The sequence below is a fragment of the Fundulus heteroclitus genome, chromosome 6 (assembly GCF_011125445.2).
Source record: "Fundulus heteroclitus isolate FHET01 chromosome 6, MU-UCD_Fhet_4.1, whole genome shotgun sequence".
NCBI lineage: Eukaryota > Metazoa > Chordata > Actinopteri > Cyprinodontiformes > Fundulidae > Fundulus > Fundulus heteroclitus.
Genome location: NC_046366.1, coordinates 7,950,278 through 7,966,418, shown reverse-complemented (window position 1 = coordinate 7,966,418; position 16,141 = coordinate 7,950,278). Strand labels below are relative to the sequence as shown.

The window sequence follows — 16,141 nt, the reverse complement described above, 5'->3', positions numbered from 1 at the left end:
ACACTGTCTCCACAAGCAACACGTTCGTCCCCAGTGCCAGTCAGCCCATAACCTGTGGGTCATCCAAAACTGAAAGCATGTGAGGAGGTGTAGAGAAACGAGATGATCGACAACTGGATCTGTGTGCCGCGGTTCACACTGAAGAAGAGTGACAAAGATGGAGGGGAACGTGATGGAGACAACCAGTAAAGTGGGGGAGGATGAAGTTAGTTGAGAAGCATAGGTGTTGAGGCAGTGGACAGAAAGGTGAAAGCTTTGACAGATGAATGCATAGAGCAAGGCTTGGAGATGGACGATTGAGATGCACTGACAGAAACGTTGGAACGAGGGTTTTGTACTGATGATAACTCAGGAGGGGAGCATCTGAGAGCAGCTACATCCAGTCTGCACGAGGTTTTCAGTGATCCTAGCTTACCCCTGTAGAGTGAGAGGAAAACCGAGGTCAGAATGTCATGAATCCCCTCACAATTGGGAGCTCATCTGTAACTTAAGGAGTGAAGAGTACTCTTCTATATGATAAATCTATTGTTTATTTTGTTTTATACAGGTGCATTTCAAACTTTGACTATATTCTAATGACTATCACTGAAAAGTTAATTCATCTCTGTAATTCAGTAGGATGAAACTTGTGATGTAGAGCTATTACACAGAGTGATATATTTCCAATGTTTGTTAATAATAATACTAATCATTTTTATTTTTGAAGCACCTTTCATTAGTAAAAGCAATCCCAAGGTGCTACAGAGTATAACATGATTAAAAACAGGTTTAAAAGCCAAAGCACAGCAATACATTTAAGAAAAGGCTTTTTTTTTTTTTTTTAAATAGGTTTTTAGGCCTTTCTTAAAAGAGTCCGGTGGTTGAGAAGCCCTCAGGTGGTCTGGGAGGGAATTCCAGAGGTGAGGAGCGACAGAAGGCCTGATCACCCATAGTATGAAGCTTAGTGTTGGGGGGGCTGTAAGGTGGCTTTGTTCCCTGAGCGGAGGTTACGTGAGGAGGTCTGTGAGGTAGGGCGGTGCATTTCCATGGATACACTGATAGGTTAGTAGAGCGATTTTGTAGTCGATACTGGATGAAAGAGGAAGCCAGTGGAGTGAGTTAAGGATGGGTGTGATATGGTCAGTTACCTTGACGTTGCAGTCATAGCTAATTAAAATCCAAATGTCATTTTCCCAGAAAATCTGAATTTTACATAAAACCAATAAGAAAATAATTGTATTATAATTTAATCAGCCTTCTGCAAATAATGTCCATATACAGTACCGTACATGCATTCAGTTTCAGTCAGAGCTTCTTTTGCACAAATTATGGAATCACTACAGGGCGACATGAAGGTGATCAGCAACCAGCTCTCATGAGGTTTTAAGGAAGTTGAGGTTGCTTCAATAGTGCCTTCAGCTCGTCTGCACTGTGGGTTCCACTGTCTCTTATCATCCTCAACAATATGCCATGGATTCCCTGTGGGGTGTAAATCTAGCCAGCTTTCTGGTCATTAATGCACAGTGATACCGTCGTCATTTAAGCAAGAATGGAAACACTTTACCGGAAGATGGCAGGGCTTCCCAAACAACTTATTTTGAAATAAAATTAAAAAGTCATTCCTTTCAGACACTGAGGACCAGTCTAGTCTCTTTTCTTCTCCTCAGCCCAGGTTAGATGCTTCGAAAGTTGATTCAAGAGTGACTTGGCAGAAGAAATGTGGCAGTTGTTGAAATGATTGTAGGTGTGAACCCAAATACAGCCAAACACAGAGTTACGTTAAAGAGGGTTTATTGGAAATGTTCAATGTAGACGGACCAGGAGTTGCTGACAGAACCAGACTTGAGCAGAAAACACCACGGTGGCGGAGTGTATGTGAGGTGATGCGACAATCTGGCCATGAGTGGGTGAGTGAGGAAGGTATATGAAGGCAGGTGAACAGGTGACCAGAGTTGACAGTAATTACTGGCAGCAGGTGGAGCTGATCTGACCTGACTGAAGACTGGTGACTGAGGAGTGGACGGAGCTGATTGGGTGGTGACAGATAACTGTTGGCTGAGGGGAGTGGAAACTAATTAGTCCTGAACAAAGCAAACAAAAACCTAAATCCTGAAAGTTGCAGCCCATGTACTGGTTACTAGAGGTAACTAGAGGTAATAGAGGTTGCCTTTATCCCTTTTCACTCTACACATTTTGCTGTCTGAATTTTTCTTCCACCACATTTTCATCAATAGGCTTTCATACAGTACTCTGTGCTGTAGCCACTTAGAGCTTTTGTAGCTTACCCTCTTTGTGGAGGGTGTCAGTGAGTCTCTACTGGACAACTGTCCACTCCATCGTTCCCATCATTTTGAAGGTAAAAACTGAATTTTAGGGTTTTATTAGGTTCAGGTCATCTATACCAAAATTGACACAAATTAAGGCTTTTTGTTGACATTCTATTTCAATTGACATGCACCTGTATTGGCTGGCTGCAGACATTACTCTTAAAATCTCTTCATAGTGCCTGTTATAGCTTAAGGAAACTGCAGAGAAACACAATCATGTGTATACTTTGTAGTTTCTTTTACAAGCATCAGCAGATAAAAACTTCATGTGAAGGTTGCATGACTTAATCTGTGTCGGTAAACTCTCCAGTGTTGTTGCGGCAAAGCCCGCAGTCCACTGAGTGCACTGGAAAAAATGAATAGATTCGAAAGCTCCTGCACACTGGAACGAGTGAAAAGAATGACAATCATCTGGCTTCCTCTTGGGAGTTCCTGGCACTCTACTTTACTCTCAGCTCTGAACATGCCGCCCTGCTTATATGAAAAACAAGACCTTTTCCCTCAATAGAACAAGAGGCAGAAACAATCCTAGAATCTACAAGTTCGGTGATGGGGACAGATGGTTTGCTACAATGCTTCCCAGTAGATTGATCTAATCCCTCTAACTCCATTCACTTAGTAGGGTTATTTGACTGTGGTTTTATGTAGAATAAACCAAATGTAAAGCAGTCATTCAGCAATGTTTTGAGTATGGTGCTCAAAAAAATAAAAGTTTAAAAGCCTTTGTTGTAATGTGTATTTCAATAACAATATCATTATAAATAAAAAAATCTAAATCTAAGTCTAAAATGCTTTTGTGACTTGTTGTGAAGCGAGGGTGTTTTACAACCTATGGAGGGGTAGCTTCTTTCAGGATTCAAAGTAGAGGAAACCAATATGGAATCGCTCATTGTTGAGGATAGAAATTGTGGAATCATAAACAAGAAAAATCATGGCTAATATTTTGTTGGACCTCCTCTGGCTTACCCACAGATTTATTTATTTGAGGCATGAACTCCAATCATAAAAAGACAATAGTCTTTATCCTTTTGGTTCTAGCATTCTTGCACAGCTGCAGAGAGATCAGCTTTGCAGTATACAGGTTCATGCAGTATTTCATTTTCAGTTTCTATTATTTCTCAAATGGGACTGCACATTGGAACAGTTAGTACCGTCGCCTTGCAGTAAGAAGGGCCGGGGTTTGAGTCCCTTTATCCATGAAGTTTGCATGTTCTCCCTGTTCATGGGTTTCTTTTTTCCAGATATGCTAGTTTCCTTCCACTGTTGAAATTCCTCTTTTATTGGATTAGCATAAAGATATTAACATCCAGCCTTGAGTTTTATTACATTAATTCAATGTGGAAAACATTTGTATGTTAAATAATCAATCAGAATAAATGTAACTGAAGTTTTTTCTTCATTTATACTTGTTTAAGCTCCAACTAACTTTTAATTAGTAATGCATGGCTTTCTGTTTACCTGGTGGATTTACATAATGTTACACAGAGGGCAATTTCTTCTAGCACCTGGACAGTAAGGCCCCACGTTTATCTTACCTCTGCACACAGGGAGTTTTTGTTAGAGAAGTGCAGCAAAGAAATACACTGGGGCAATATGTTCTGTAAATATAAGACAAGGAATAAGATTTTTAGCATCCCCCTCCCCACACAAAAAACCTCCAGGTAGGTTTGGTGTAAAACAAATAACAAATATGTTGAAAAGTACCCTGGGCCTCTGTTAAGTAAATCAAAGGCTCTGTGATGCTCGAGTCTATTTCTCCTTCAAGGCCCCAGGAACCAAGTGCACAGAATCATAAAATTAAAAAACACATTTGTTAAGAATTTTTTTTTAAATTGTACCATTAAATTTAAATAGGTTGTTAGTGGGTCTTTGAAATGAAGTTTAGACAAAAGTTCAAGCTGGAGGACTCACCCCGAGCGCACTTGTTTCCACCGATCACCTCGTCATGTGGCCAATCTGTGTCAAATCCCATCATTCTACAAGACTTTGCTTGTAAGGCTCTCCACACATGGATTCTCCTGCCCTTCTCCTGAACATCCAATCTCATAGACATTCACAGCTTTCACATCTTCTGCTGGGGTCAGATCGCTAAAGAACTTTTCTAAATTATGTCAGTGAATCTCTCTAATTGCCCTCTCTCCAGATTGAAAAGGGTAAGGGGCAACTGTGACTCAGTGGGTAGTGTATTCTTCTTGCAATCGGAAGTTTGTGGGTTGGATTCCACTTTTCCACTGTGCCACTGAGCAAAACACTTAACCCCAATGAATGAATTGGGGATCTAGTGTGAAGGGCTTTGAGTCTTCAGTATGACTAGAAAAGCGCTATATAAGTTCTCTCTGTTAACCATAATTATCCAAAACATGAGGCCTAATTACCATAAAAGTTGCTTGCCATATACACAAAACCAACCTTCGTCCATCACCACCACAGTCCCTAAACTCTGTTGCAACAAAAAAAAAAAAAAAAAAAAAAAAAAAATGCCACAGTATCCCAGAATCCTCTAAAGCAGTCATATTGGATTTTGGGGTCAAGTTTGGTGAGGACGATCTTAAGAGCATCGTCTCAGGTATCCATCTGCCCTTTATTCTCCCACTTTTCAATTCTAACTTTCACTGACTTTTCTGTTCATTGTTCCAACCAAAAAAAAAATAGGGAAACGTTATAACTTCTGACTGACAATAAGAAAATAGAACTGAACTCCATCGTTTAGGAAGTAGCAATTAAGAATAATGGGCAAAAAGACTAACACAAGCAATTAACTAGTTCAGTTAGTTACCGTTTATAAATATATCTCAGAATGTTGGGTCTAGGAAAACCTTGTATTTACTGGGGTGTTATTTATGAGAAGCTTGAGAACCACTTATTTAGAGACTGTGCGAGGAGGCATAATCAAAAATCCCTTAGTGTGGTTGTACTGGGAACATACAGCGCTGTACAACCAACGTATTGACAGCAGGGATACTAAAGACTGTGCCACTGATGATTGCCTTTATCACTTATTTCTTTACACTGCCATTTCCCTTCAACTAATAAATGCACTAATCTTCACCAAGGGAACCAATACATTTGGTCAGCACTGTCTATCTGTGAAACCACAACAGATACAGATAGAGGGGACAGCTTTTCAGTACATCGTTTTCTGAGGAATCTCTTTTTCTATAATTAATTCATGCCAGTTTAAAGACCCTTAGTCACCAGAATAAATCCCCGCTGTTATACAGTAAGCACAGTTTTAGACTCTGAAGGGAAATCAGAGCCTTGATAAAACTCTGACCAAAACACCACCCATTATCCTGCAGGTTTCCATGTTTACAGCATTTCTTCAAGTATAGTTATTTTGCACGGCTGCTGACTCTTACTGGACACAATACAAGAGGAGAAAGTAAGAGGATTCAGTCAAAACTTACCGTCAATCCCCAGGTTTTACGACATCCACCCCAAGCATCTTTGCCATGATTGCTGGCAACTGTGGATCGGGAAACATCCACACCAGCTGCTACTTGTATCTGTACAGCATTTTTAGTCTTCAACTCGCCTCAACTCACAGTTTCCATAGTTACGGGCTGGGAGGAATTGAAGACTGAAAATGACATACAGGACATTTGGTGTTCCCTGCTCTCCACTTTTCGCTGTCTCTTTCACGCTGGCACGAGGTTGATGGTGTTTGGTCTTAAATGTCTCTCTAAGGTCAATTGGCAGCACTTGTGGTCGGACCTCAGAGTGAAACAGAGACTGACGAGATAACAGTGACATACCTGAAAAAAACAATGACAGAGCATGTTTCTTTTTCCAACTTTCCATCTGTACACTAAACAAAAAACTCTTGACTAAAACTCGGTCGATAAAGTTTACACTTCGAATGGCTTTTGAGATAAGACTTCTTTTTCTAATACAGAGAACTGTACATATTGTTTTGTACAGTACGAAATCCCTCTGACAAGGTCTGAAGGGAATGTTTTTCTCAAACCTCACACAGCTTCGGGAGCTTCACTTGGACCACAAAGAAATTGTAAAGATTACATTTAGGAAAAGGTTTTATCCATCTGCTCCGGTGGGACATTTTGAGTTATCTTCCGTTATTTTTCTCAACACAATGAACAATCTTTCAGGAGGGAAGAAAAACATCTTTAATCATGTGCCTAAATGTATTGGTTGGAACAAAGGGATTTGCTTTAGAGAGCGACTTGATAAGGAGACATGGAGAGCAAACAGAACAGGAATTATGAAAAAGTAAACTTTGGATGAATTTGCTAATTCTAAATCATTGAAAAAGTTATTAACAAAAGAAAAAAATTAAGCTTTTTGTCTTTGAGGGGGATGAATTTTTATTTAATTTTTGCTTTGGATTTAGGTAATCTAGCTGATACATTTTGCTTCATAACTTTGGCTTCTGTTATTTCGTCTTACTGGTGGAGGGGGTGTCAAGACATCTGGGGTGACATAATCTTTAATCAAATATGCAAAATCATTCAGCATGTAACATCAGTGATATATGCTGATGGGGTGAAATATAATATACATTTACTTGTTTAAAATGCCATGCTTAGTTTTTAACTACAAGCTGTTCCCCTCTGATGGTTACTAAAATATGTATCAACTTACACTGGCTGTAGCTTTTATAAACAGCTCTTTACAACACAAGAGAGCCACAAAAAGGTTCTGCAATGGATCCCCATTAACCCAACTCCTCCACTCCCCCTCAAGATAAGAAATGCCTGCCAAATACTAGCTTATCTTGGAGTATAACCACAACAGCAGTCAGGAACTTTCTGCATTTTTCTGCTGATGCTCTGTTTATGTCATGCAGGATGTCCAGTAAAAGCTTTCTGGTGTGTCTCCATTTCACTTTAAGAAGACACTGCAGCTAGAGCTTAAATTATGTGTTTCAACTGGTAGCAAGTAATTGAATTAAGTCGATGCAGCTTAATTTATTTAGCGTATAAGTTGTCAAGGTAAACCATGGTGACTTAATATGCCCAACTTAATAATAAATTAAGTTGGGTATACTTAATTCAATTGCTTGTTACCAATTGAAGCAATTGGAATAGGTTTGCATAGACAAACAACTGCAAAACAGAATCCAGAACATTTGCGAAGAAAAACAAGAAGCAAACAGTCAAAGACTTATCCCACAGAGCTGCACAACATGAGCAATCATAACCTGCAGTAAGATTTGACCCGATACATTTATAAACTGCTATACTGTCCAACACATATTCTTTTTTTCTAATTCATTTAACCCAACAATAGGCCTGGAACTTTCAAGGCCCTCAGGAAATGTTTCACTGCCATATAACAGGTTAAGTGTTTTTTCTTCTCAGAGCACATCATTCAAAGGATTTTAAAACCACTAAAATCTAAAACATGTTCAGCAGACCACTGAGAAAAAAATTGTTAGCATTCCTCAATTATTGTGAGACCCTGTTAAATAAAACAGGACAAACCTTGATTTGTCCATCGTTGAGGAGATTTCAGCATATCAGTTTGTTAAATCAACCAATGTCATTTTTAACTATTCAAATGGTTGTTCACATTTAGAGCTTAGCTGTAGGAAAGTACACAATCAGCTTTACATTATGTATTATCATGAAGGAACAGACTGAGAAATGAGACCAAATTAAAAGTAACTAGAATCATGCTTAAACAATTCTTGCCCACATTTGCTTTTCCTTTGTGGCAACACTACATGAGCATTCTTATTAATAGGTCAATGAGGGTCAGTAAATCTGATTTATATTCATCAGATCTTTGCTCAAAATAGACTAATCTGATTTTCAGAAAGAAGAATCTTGGGTCCATCTCAACCATTGTTTTTGACCTCCAAACTCTGTGTTCACTGAATCTGTAACTGATGGACAAATAAGGTCCAGCAGAATAGTTGAACAAAAGCATGCTTGTTTTCATCTGTCAGTGGATCGAATAAAAAATAACAAAAACTAGGACGCATTGCATAAAAAATGTGACACCACTTTCATGGTCTGCCGTGATTAAATATTTGTACTCGAAGGCTTTTTGTTTCCAATTCTATGTGTGCATACAGCTAGTTTCTAATCAGATGTGGTTCCCCTGCATGTGCCACTGGAGCTGTGGTCGGGGTAATTACTGAGAATATATCTGATGTTGGAGTTTATCTTCCAACCCTGTCTGCTTTTTTTGACTTTTATCTTGTCACGCTGTCTCTATGGCCCCTCTGTCACAACAGCATGCGAAGGACCTGGACTGAAAAGTTGATTTGTTATTGGTCCCAATAATTTGTCCCATGGCATACAACAGCACTATATTTTTCTTCCGAACTATTGAATATACAGATGAAACACTGCAAAAACTCACAAATTCAAATATAAGGGAGTAATGTTGTGGCGGTGTGAAAAAATAGCAAAGCTGAATGGAAGCAGCAGAAAGCTGTCTAACATTTCTAAATATTATCAGTCCGTACTTTACTTGTAAAGGCTTGACAGCACTACTTTTAATGTAGCATTTAAAACAATATCTTATCTAAAACCAATATCTAAAACCAATAGGCGGGCGCTAGGTGTGGCTTCGCCCAATCAGCTCAGAGAGTTCTGCTGGAATTCCTCCCTTTCCCCAAACAGATTAAAATGGAGCAGTCGCAGATTTATAATATGCAGAACTAGACGCTACACATTATTAATCTGGCTGGCCAAGTTAAAAACATAACAGATTTAAAAACGTTTTCGTCACAAACAAGTTTCTGTCTCCATCTAAAATAAAAAAAGAAGAGTCTATAAAAAGTTGCAATGCAAGGATCCCAGAACACTTCTAATAGCCGATTCAAAGAATGTTAGCTTCTTATTTTAAGAAGCTATGGGACATGATGAGGTGAGACAAAATGAGAATTTAACTATCAACACTTCAGATGATGAATGCTTTCATGACACGGCAAACAACCTGAGAGGTCTGACATGCAGAGGCAATCCTGAATTTGGTGGAATAAAATACTGGGTTTTGATCAGTTGATGGCAAAACATTTTCAGTTTGTTTAGTCTGACCTGTGATGTATGGAAATGAAATGATTGTCTCATTAATACCATCAGATGGCAGCTTATTGGATTGTGATTCTTCTCAGCAGTTTCTTTTCTAGCAGTTTTTACCAAATAGGAAAAATTCAGACACCAGCTTTTTACTCACATGTATATGTATTCTAAATTACCCTGTGTGAAAATGGCATTCAAAAAGCACCTTAAAGGAATAGACGGCAGTGACTCACCTATATATTATATCAAAACACACGACTGGTGTCAGAGGCTCAGGTCCTTCCAGCCTGAAAGCAAAGTCTAAAAAAGTGACCCCAGCTAGAATCCTCCTTCTTTTCCTCTCTCACCTGTTTATTCATGAAGACATAGATGACCGGGTTGATGACAGTGCTCGTCTTGGCCAGGACTGAGGGTATAATGCTTGCTTCAGGCGTGACCAGGCCAGGCGGCCCGAAGGTGGCCAACAGGGCCATGATCCCGTATGGTAGCCAGCACAGTAGGTAACAGATCACCATGATCACCACCATGAACAAGACACGCTGCTCACGCTTCTTGCTCAGCGATGTATTGATCCTGCTCACCTGCAGACAGCACAAGGAAAGCGAGGGGAAATAGAATCAGGGGCTTCAGGGACTTAGGAGTATTTTAGGATGATACAATTTGTCCTGACATTTGGGTTTTGATAGCTGGATTTCTCCTACTTGCCAGAGTTAATAAAAAAGGGAGATCTGAGTAGAAAAAAGGAGCATACCAGAGATACTCAAGTGAGAGAAAAAGAGGTTGGTGAGGAGGATAAAAAGTAGAGAAGAGAAAGATGAAGATCAGGCAGAATGGCATACTATAAACAACTCTACCCAGTGATGACTTTGGATTGACAGAAAATCATGGAGTACTTTAATATTCCTCTTATTTGAATATATATGCTTTTAGGGCACAGCCCCAAATCAACACTTGCTGTATAGTAAAACCTGAACAGCTTTCTCATTCTTCAGTCAAAGAGCATGAATGATTTAAGGCATTTTCCAGTGAGGTTGTGGTGAGTTAAATACTGTCAGATTCTGGAGATTTGGTTCCTGGTAGTAACTCTTTAAAAAAGGCCAATGTTTGTAAAGTTTGGACCAAAAAAACCCAGATATTAGCCCATTTATTTTAAGAACTATAACTAACAGCATTCAAATCATTTTTCCAGCCTTCCTTTTGCTAGCAGTTGGGGCCGTCAGAGTGACATCACATCGTATGTGAGGGAGAGATGTTGCCCCTGAACAACGTCTCACTATTTAAAAATAAGAGCAGAATAATTGTGTATTTAAATTTAAACTATCTTTAGTATCTAATATTTGTGGTTAACATTGATCACTGTAAATGGCTGTCTGAGTTGATTTCAGAAAGGGCGCCAATATTTCCAAATACTGCATGTTCCATGACAGAAAGGGGTAAGCTGAGCCTTCCTGTTATCTGGTATCCTTCCTGATATCTGCCTGAATGTCTCCTCCTTTCCAATTAGATGAAAAATTCCAAAGGTGGATATGAATTGACTTCCTGTGGCAGAGGAGTACATACTCCGTGTACCTGAAGAAATTAGGTATGAAATGACCAGTGCTGATAAAGTACAAGGTTACCCAGGTTGGAGCTAACCAGCATCTACAAAATTTGCATTCTGTTGTAGCAGCCTGAATGAAAGCAGACATGCCTCCTTAGATGACTCACTTGTCTTTGTAATAGGTTCTTGCACCTTTTGTTCCTTCCCTGTCTTCCTTTGTGAAAATGCAACTAATGCTGAAAATAAACTTCAATTTGAGTGTTGTTCTCTCACCAACTTCCACACTGATCAGAAAAAAATATCAGATTTTTGAGTTTCATGCTGAAACAGGTCACCAGCCAATTTCTTGGTAACTAATCATCGATCACCATTGGTCATTCCTTAGCTATCAAAGCAGCAATACTGTTGCATATTGCTAATGCCCTGTTGGTATTGTGTTTTCTATCAGTTGGTGAGAATGATGCTGCCTTTCTGGCATTCAGCAAGAAAATATGATGTACAGTGACAAAATGGGTCCATAAATCATGCAAAACAAAAACAAGAGTTTCTCCAAATATGGACCAGAGGTCACAACTGCTGGTATATGAGATGGTACCTGAATTTTTCATTAATGGGTCTTTTCAGCTCAATATACTGTAGCTGGACATAACTTAAAGGTATACTATGCAACCGGGGTTAATTTTCCAGCGAGGCTCCCCCCAGAGGGCGAAAGTAAAAGTGCACTGTCATAAAGATGCTCAGCTGTTCTGGTTTCTCCGTCAAGCCAGGCGCGGTTGTTTTGAGCTTAGCAGACAGGTGAACGCAACGAAAAGTGGAAAAAACGGCAGTACAAACAATGACTAACACAGTGAAGGTATGAACATGAGGGTTTCCCACAGCGCTATCTTGGCCAAACTCACGCTACCGCCTCGCCAACATTCAAAATAAATAAATAAATAAATTATTTAAAAAAAATTAAAATAAAAAAATAAAATAAATAATAATAATAATAAAAAAACTCGATATGCTTGCATGTTTATTTGACGTTAACACGCGGTTCTTTGTTGCTTTCGCGCGTGCGTATAATGAATGGCAGGGCAAAAACACATGGAGTTCTCGCCGTAAAGCAAGACCGACTCTCGCGGTCTTGCACGAGACTTCTGAGCCTGTGGGTGCGGGCCGAGGGCTCCTGCAATTGCAAGTACGGTATTTCCCCCACAGACCACCAGGGCGGCCGAGAAAACCTTTGTTCGACCTGAAATGACTCATTTAATCATCCAAAACGGTATGGAACACATTAATTAACTGAAAAATGTTGCTTAGTATGCCTTTAATTTATAGTTTAGACTCTAGAACCATTTCCTCTAAAATGGATGTCCTTCTCCTTCCCTAGAGCCGGTAAGGAGGATCACTTTGCTCAAGCTGTGATGTGGAAATTGGTCTCTTCTGACAGAAGGGATGTGATTGTGCATTAAATAGACAAATATTACCACAACTGTTTATGTGTGTGCACCTAAGAGCAACAAAGTTTAACCTTTCAAGTGAGAGCTGACGTTTTGCTGGATGTTGGGCCCTGGAGTGGAGTAATGGTGATCAGAAATGAAGTAGTAGCTGCTAGGCATGTTCAAACCAAAGGGTTAGAGAATAAAAGGCTTTACAAACACACTTGGTGCAAACCTGCATTGAAGATGAAAATAAATTACATCATGAATAAACAACTTATTCAGAGCTGGAGGTGTGTGACTTTGTGTCCTCATTAAACTGTCCAGTAGAAATCACATCTAAAGATGTGTTTCAATAACCCTAACCCTATTATCCAAAATCATTTAACTGCTTTAAGAATATCAAAAATGACATCTACATTTTTATTAAACTGTATTTTTTTGTGGCTAGGCTGAAAAACATAAACTAAATTGATCGAAAAAGGCTGGAAAAAAATAAATAACTGGACTTCAGTTCTGTGGACCAATTAAATGAAGTCCATTGTTTTTGTTTTTTAACCCTTTTTAGGATTGGCCATGTCCTGGTTGACTGAGAATCATCTCCAGCATAAGTTGACAAAAAAGTAAAACGCAAACTAAGGCAAAAAACACTTTCCCCTTTAAAAACACTTTCCTTCTCTACAAATATGTGCTTCCCTCTATTTGTGTCTCTGCCTGATGGCCATTTCTGTCACTCAGTTTCTTTACCAACAAGACAGCCACTGGCAGGTCTTGTCCTCTAAGAAAATCTCCAGATGTGGCAGGCTTTGTTTTATCTTACTTTACCTACGTCTGGGGGTTGCCTTCTAAGACCCTGTTTACATGACAACCATCCACTGTAAACGTTCAAGATGGCAAAGAATAAAGTATTCCTATGGACAGACTACGAGGTTCAACTGTTACTTGAGGTGACTTAAAGCTGTGCCTAGCATGTTCAAAAGAGTCAGCAGCCAAAACATATACATACATATATATATATATATATATATATATATATATATATATATATATATTAGGGCTGGGCAAGTTAACGCGTTAATTTCGCGTTAACTCATTAGACTATTAACGGCGATATTTTCTTTAACGCGCATTAACGCATGTTGCTCACATGCTTTTATTTTGTGAAGGTCTGTTGCTGCGGTGTAGGGAATTGAATCAGAACAGTAGGTGGCGATAATGCGCCAATAACCTCGCTGTCAGCCAAGCCTCGGATTCAAAGAAGAAGAAAGGTGCTGGCCGGAAAAAAACAAAGCCGACATGCGGAAGGCGGTGTTTCCCGCTTAGGCGAGGCGGTGAGTTGACGGCCGGAACAAGTTTTGTGCGGAGCGGAGCGGGGAGGGTCTGCTTAGACGCCGTTGGTGAAGTCGCTTCTCGTTTCAAAGTATCCATGTGCTTTTGCCTGTTTTCCCCTGCCATTCACTATATGCACAACAACAAAAAACCGCGTGTCAACGTCAAATAAACGCAAGCAACGCAAGCATATCGAGTTAGCAAGCATTTCAGTTTAAAGTTCTTCCAGCATGGAATATGACAGAAACAAGTTAGTTGTAACCACTGCCAAGTTAAACTTTGGTATTAAACATAAAATGGTAATGCTGCTCCCTGCTGTTACCTCAGAAATTGCCTGTTTTTGGTAGATTTTTCCCCCATAAATAATTCCCTGTCAGTGGCAATAAGCTTTAATTTATTATTATTGCTATTTTTTGTTTTACATGTTTAAGTTGAGCTTTACACTAAATATGTGTTACTGATAAGTGCTACAAATGTTACAACACTTTTGTTCATATGGCAGCAGAACATTAAAATAAAAGTGCTCTTTACACTACTTTTGAATTCATTCTTGGAGTTTGTAAATACAATGCGATTAATCGCGATTAATCGCGATTAATCAGGGCGATTAATCGCGATTAAATATTTTAATCGTTGCCCAGCCCTAATATATATATATATATATATATATATATATATAGTAAAGAACTAATCGTGCCCTGTTGCAGGTCTCCCAGGTTCTTTCCCTGTACAAGTGGTCTTCTCTGTTTTAGAGTTTTTTAGTAATAAAATGACCCTTGAAACAGATTACTGTACTTTAGCAATCTAACAAACCAGAGGGATGGTACAGCTTCAGTACTGGACACTCATACATAATGCTAGAAGGGTAAAATCAGAAAATGGAGAGGCAAGATAATCTCTTATGCAAACATTATATAGAACCAAGTGTGTACACACCTGCAAATGGGTGTACCATATTACATCAGTGTTCCCCGCATGATATTGGTGGATAATATCACACTATATTCCTGAAGTGATTAGGCTGACTCCTTCGCCATAATTAGTCCATTTCATTGAATCTAGGTATGTCAGCCCTGGTGTCCGTGAATTATCTGTTGCCTCCCCGTTAACTGCTTTGTGCAGCCATGATCAAATAATCTTTATTATTACTGTACACACACACACACACACACACACACACACACACACACACACACACACACATATATATATATATATATATATATATATATATATATATATATATATATATATATATATATTCTACAAAGGGTTCTTCTTAGAATCTTAGCTGTTCCTAAGATTGCATTCTTCTGGACTGAGATATCTGATGTTTCTCTGGCTCTGTTGGAGCCACTTCTCAAAAATGGGGGTTACTGCCCCGAGTGCTCCGATGACCACTGGCACTACTTTCGTCTTTACCTTCCAGGCTCTTTATAGTTCTTCCGTGAGCCCTTGGTATTTCTCCAGTTTCTCATGCTCTTTTTTTTTCCTGATGTTGGTGAAGATTCTCAGTTATCCAAGTCGTGACTTTTTTCCTGATGTTTCCATCACTCGGGATGGCCACATTGATCACAACAGCTGTCCTCTGCTGCTTATCAGTGATCACAATGTCCCGTTGGTTGGCCATTACCATTTTGTTTGTTTGTATCTGGAAGTCCCACAGGATCTTAGCTAAGTCATTTTCCACCATATTGGCAGGTGACTCTCATTTTGACCAAGGGGTCACCAGTTATTATTTTGAACAGATGTTTCTGTGTACACCATAACAGCCACTTGGTTATGGTGTACCATGCATTCCTTCCCTGGTAGTATCTTACACCCTGCTGTGAGATGTTGGATAGTTTCTGGGGCTTCTTTGCATAGCCTGCACCCAGATCTACCATACCTTACCTGGTATGGTAGATCTGGGCCTGTATTGCTCTGGTGCTCCGGGTCTGCTCCTGTGCTGCCATGATCAGTGCTTCAGTGCTGTCCTTCTGTCCAGCCCTCTCTATCCATTGGTAGGATTTGGTCATACGTGCCCATGAATGTTACACAACATGTATGGTCTTCCAGATGTTTTAAGAATTTGACAGGGTTCTGATGTTCAAGAGCTCAGTTCAGTTTCCACATGCAGTTTTGGACACCTGTCTTATCATTCATCCTTGCAGCTTTTAGTATTCATATCCAGATTCATATTTCATCACAGGTGTGTTTGCATTTCTTGAACAGTAAGTCCCTGTGCGAACAAACACTCCTCAATTGTGCCAGACTAATCAAACTTTTCCAGGGACTGACATCCTCTTCACATTTTTCTCATTTACCCCCAAGAGTCTTCAATAACTTTGTGAAGTGGAGAGTTTTGTTCAGAAATATATGTGCAGAGCTTCTCTTTCAAGCTTTTTCTCTCAAGCTTCTTTGAAAAAGCAAGAGAAAAGATTGTGTGCAGCTGATAGATTAGTCAGTTTCACAAACAATGGATTCTTAAGGTCAGATCTAGGTAATCAGAAACAAGAAGATTTTGTTGCAGCGGCCAGTATCAGAGTTTACCAACTACCTGTGAGCCCA

General features: G+C 39.4%; 1 protein-coding gene across 1 annotated transcript in view; it reads right to left on the bottom strand.

Moving 5' to 3' along the window:
• The window catches only part of LOC105930227 (vertebrate ancient opsin), a 133,227-nt gene that overhangs the window by 9,346 nt on the left and 107,740 nt on the right, over nt 1-16,141 (bottom strand). The window contains exon 3 of the mRNA XM_036137972.1: nt 9,649-9,882. Within this exon, the coding sequence (XP_035993865.1) occupies nt 9,649-9,882 (234 nt within the window). The remainder of the gene's footprint in view (nt 1-9,648; nt 9,883-16,141) is intronic.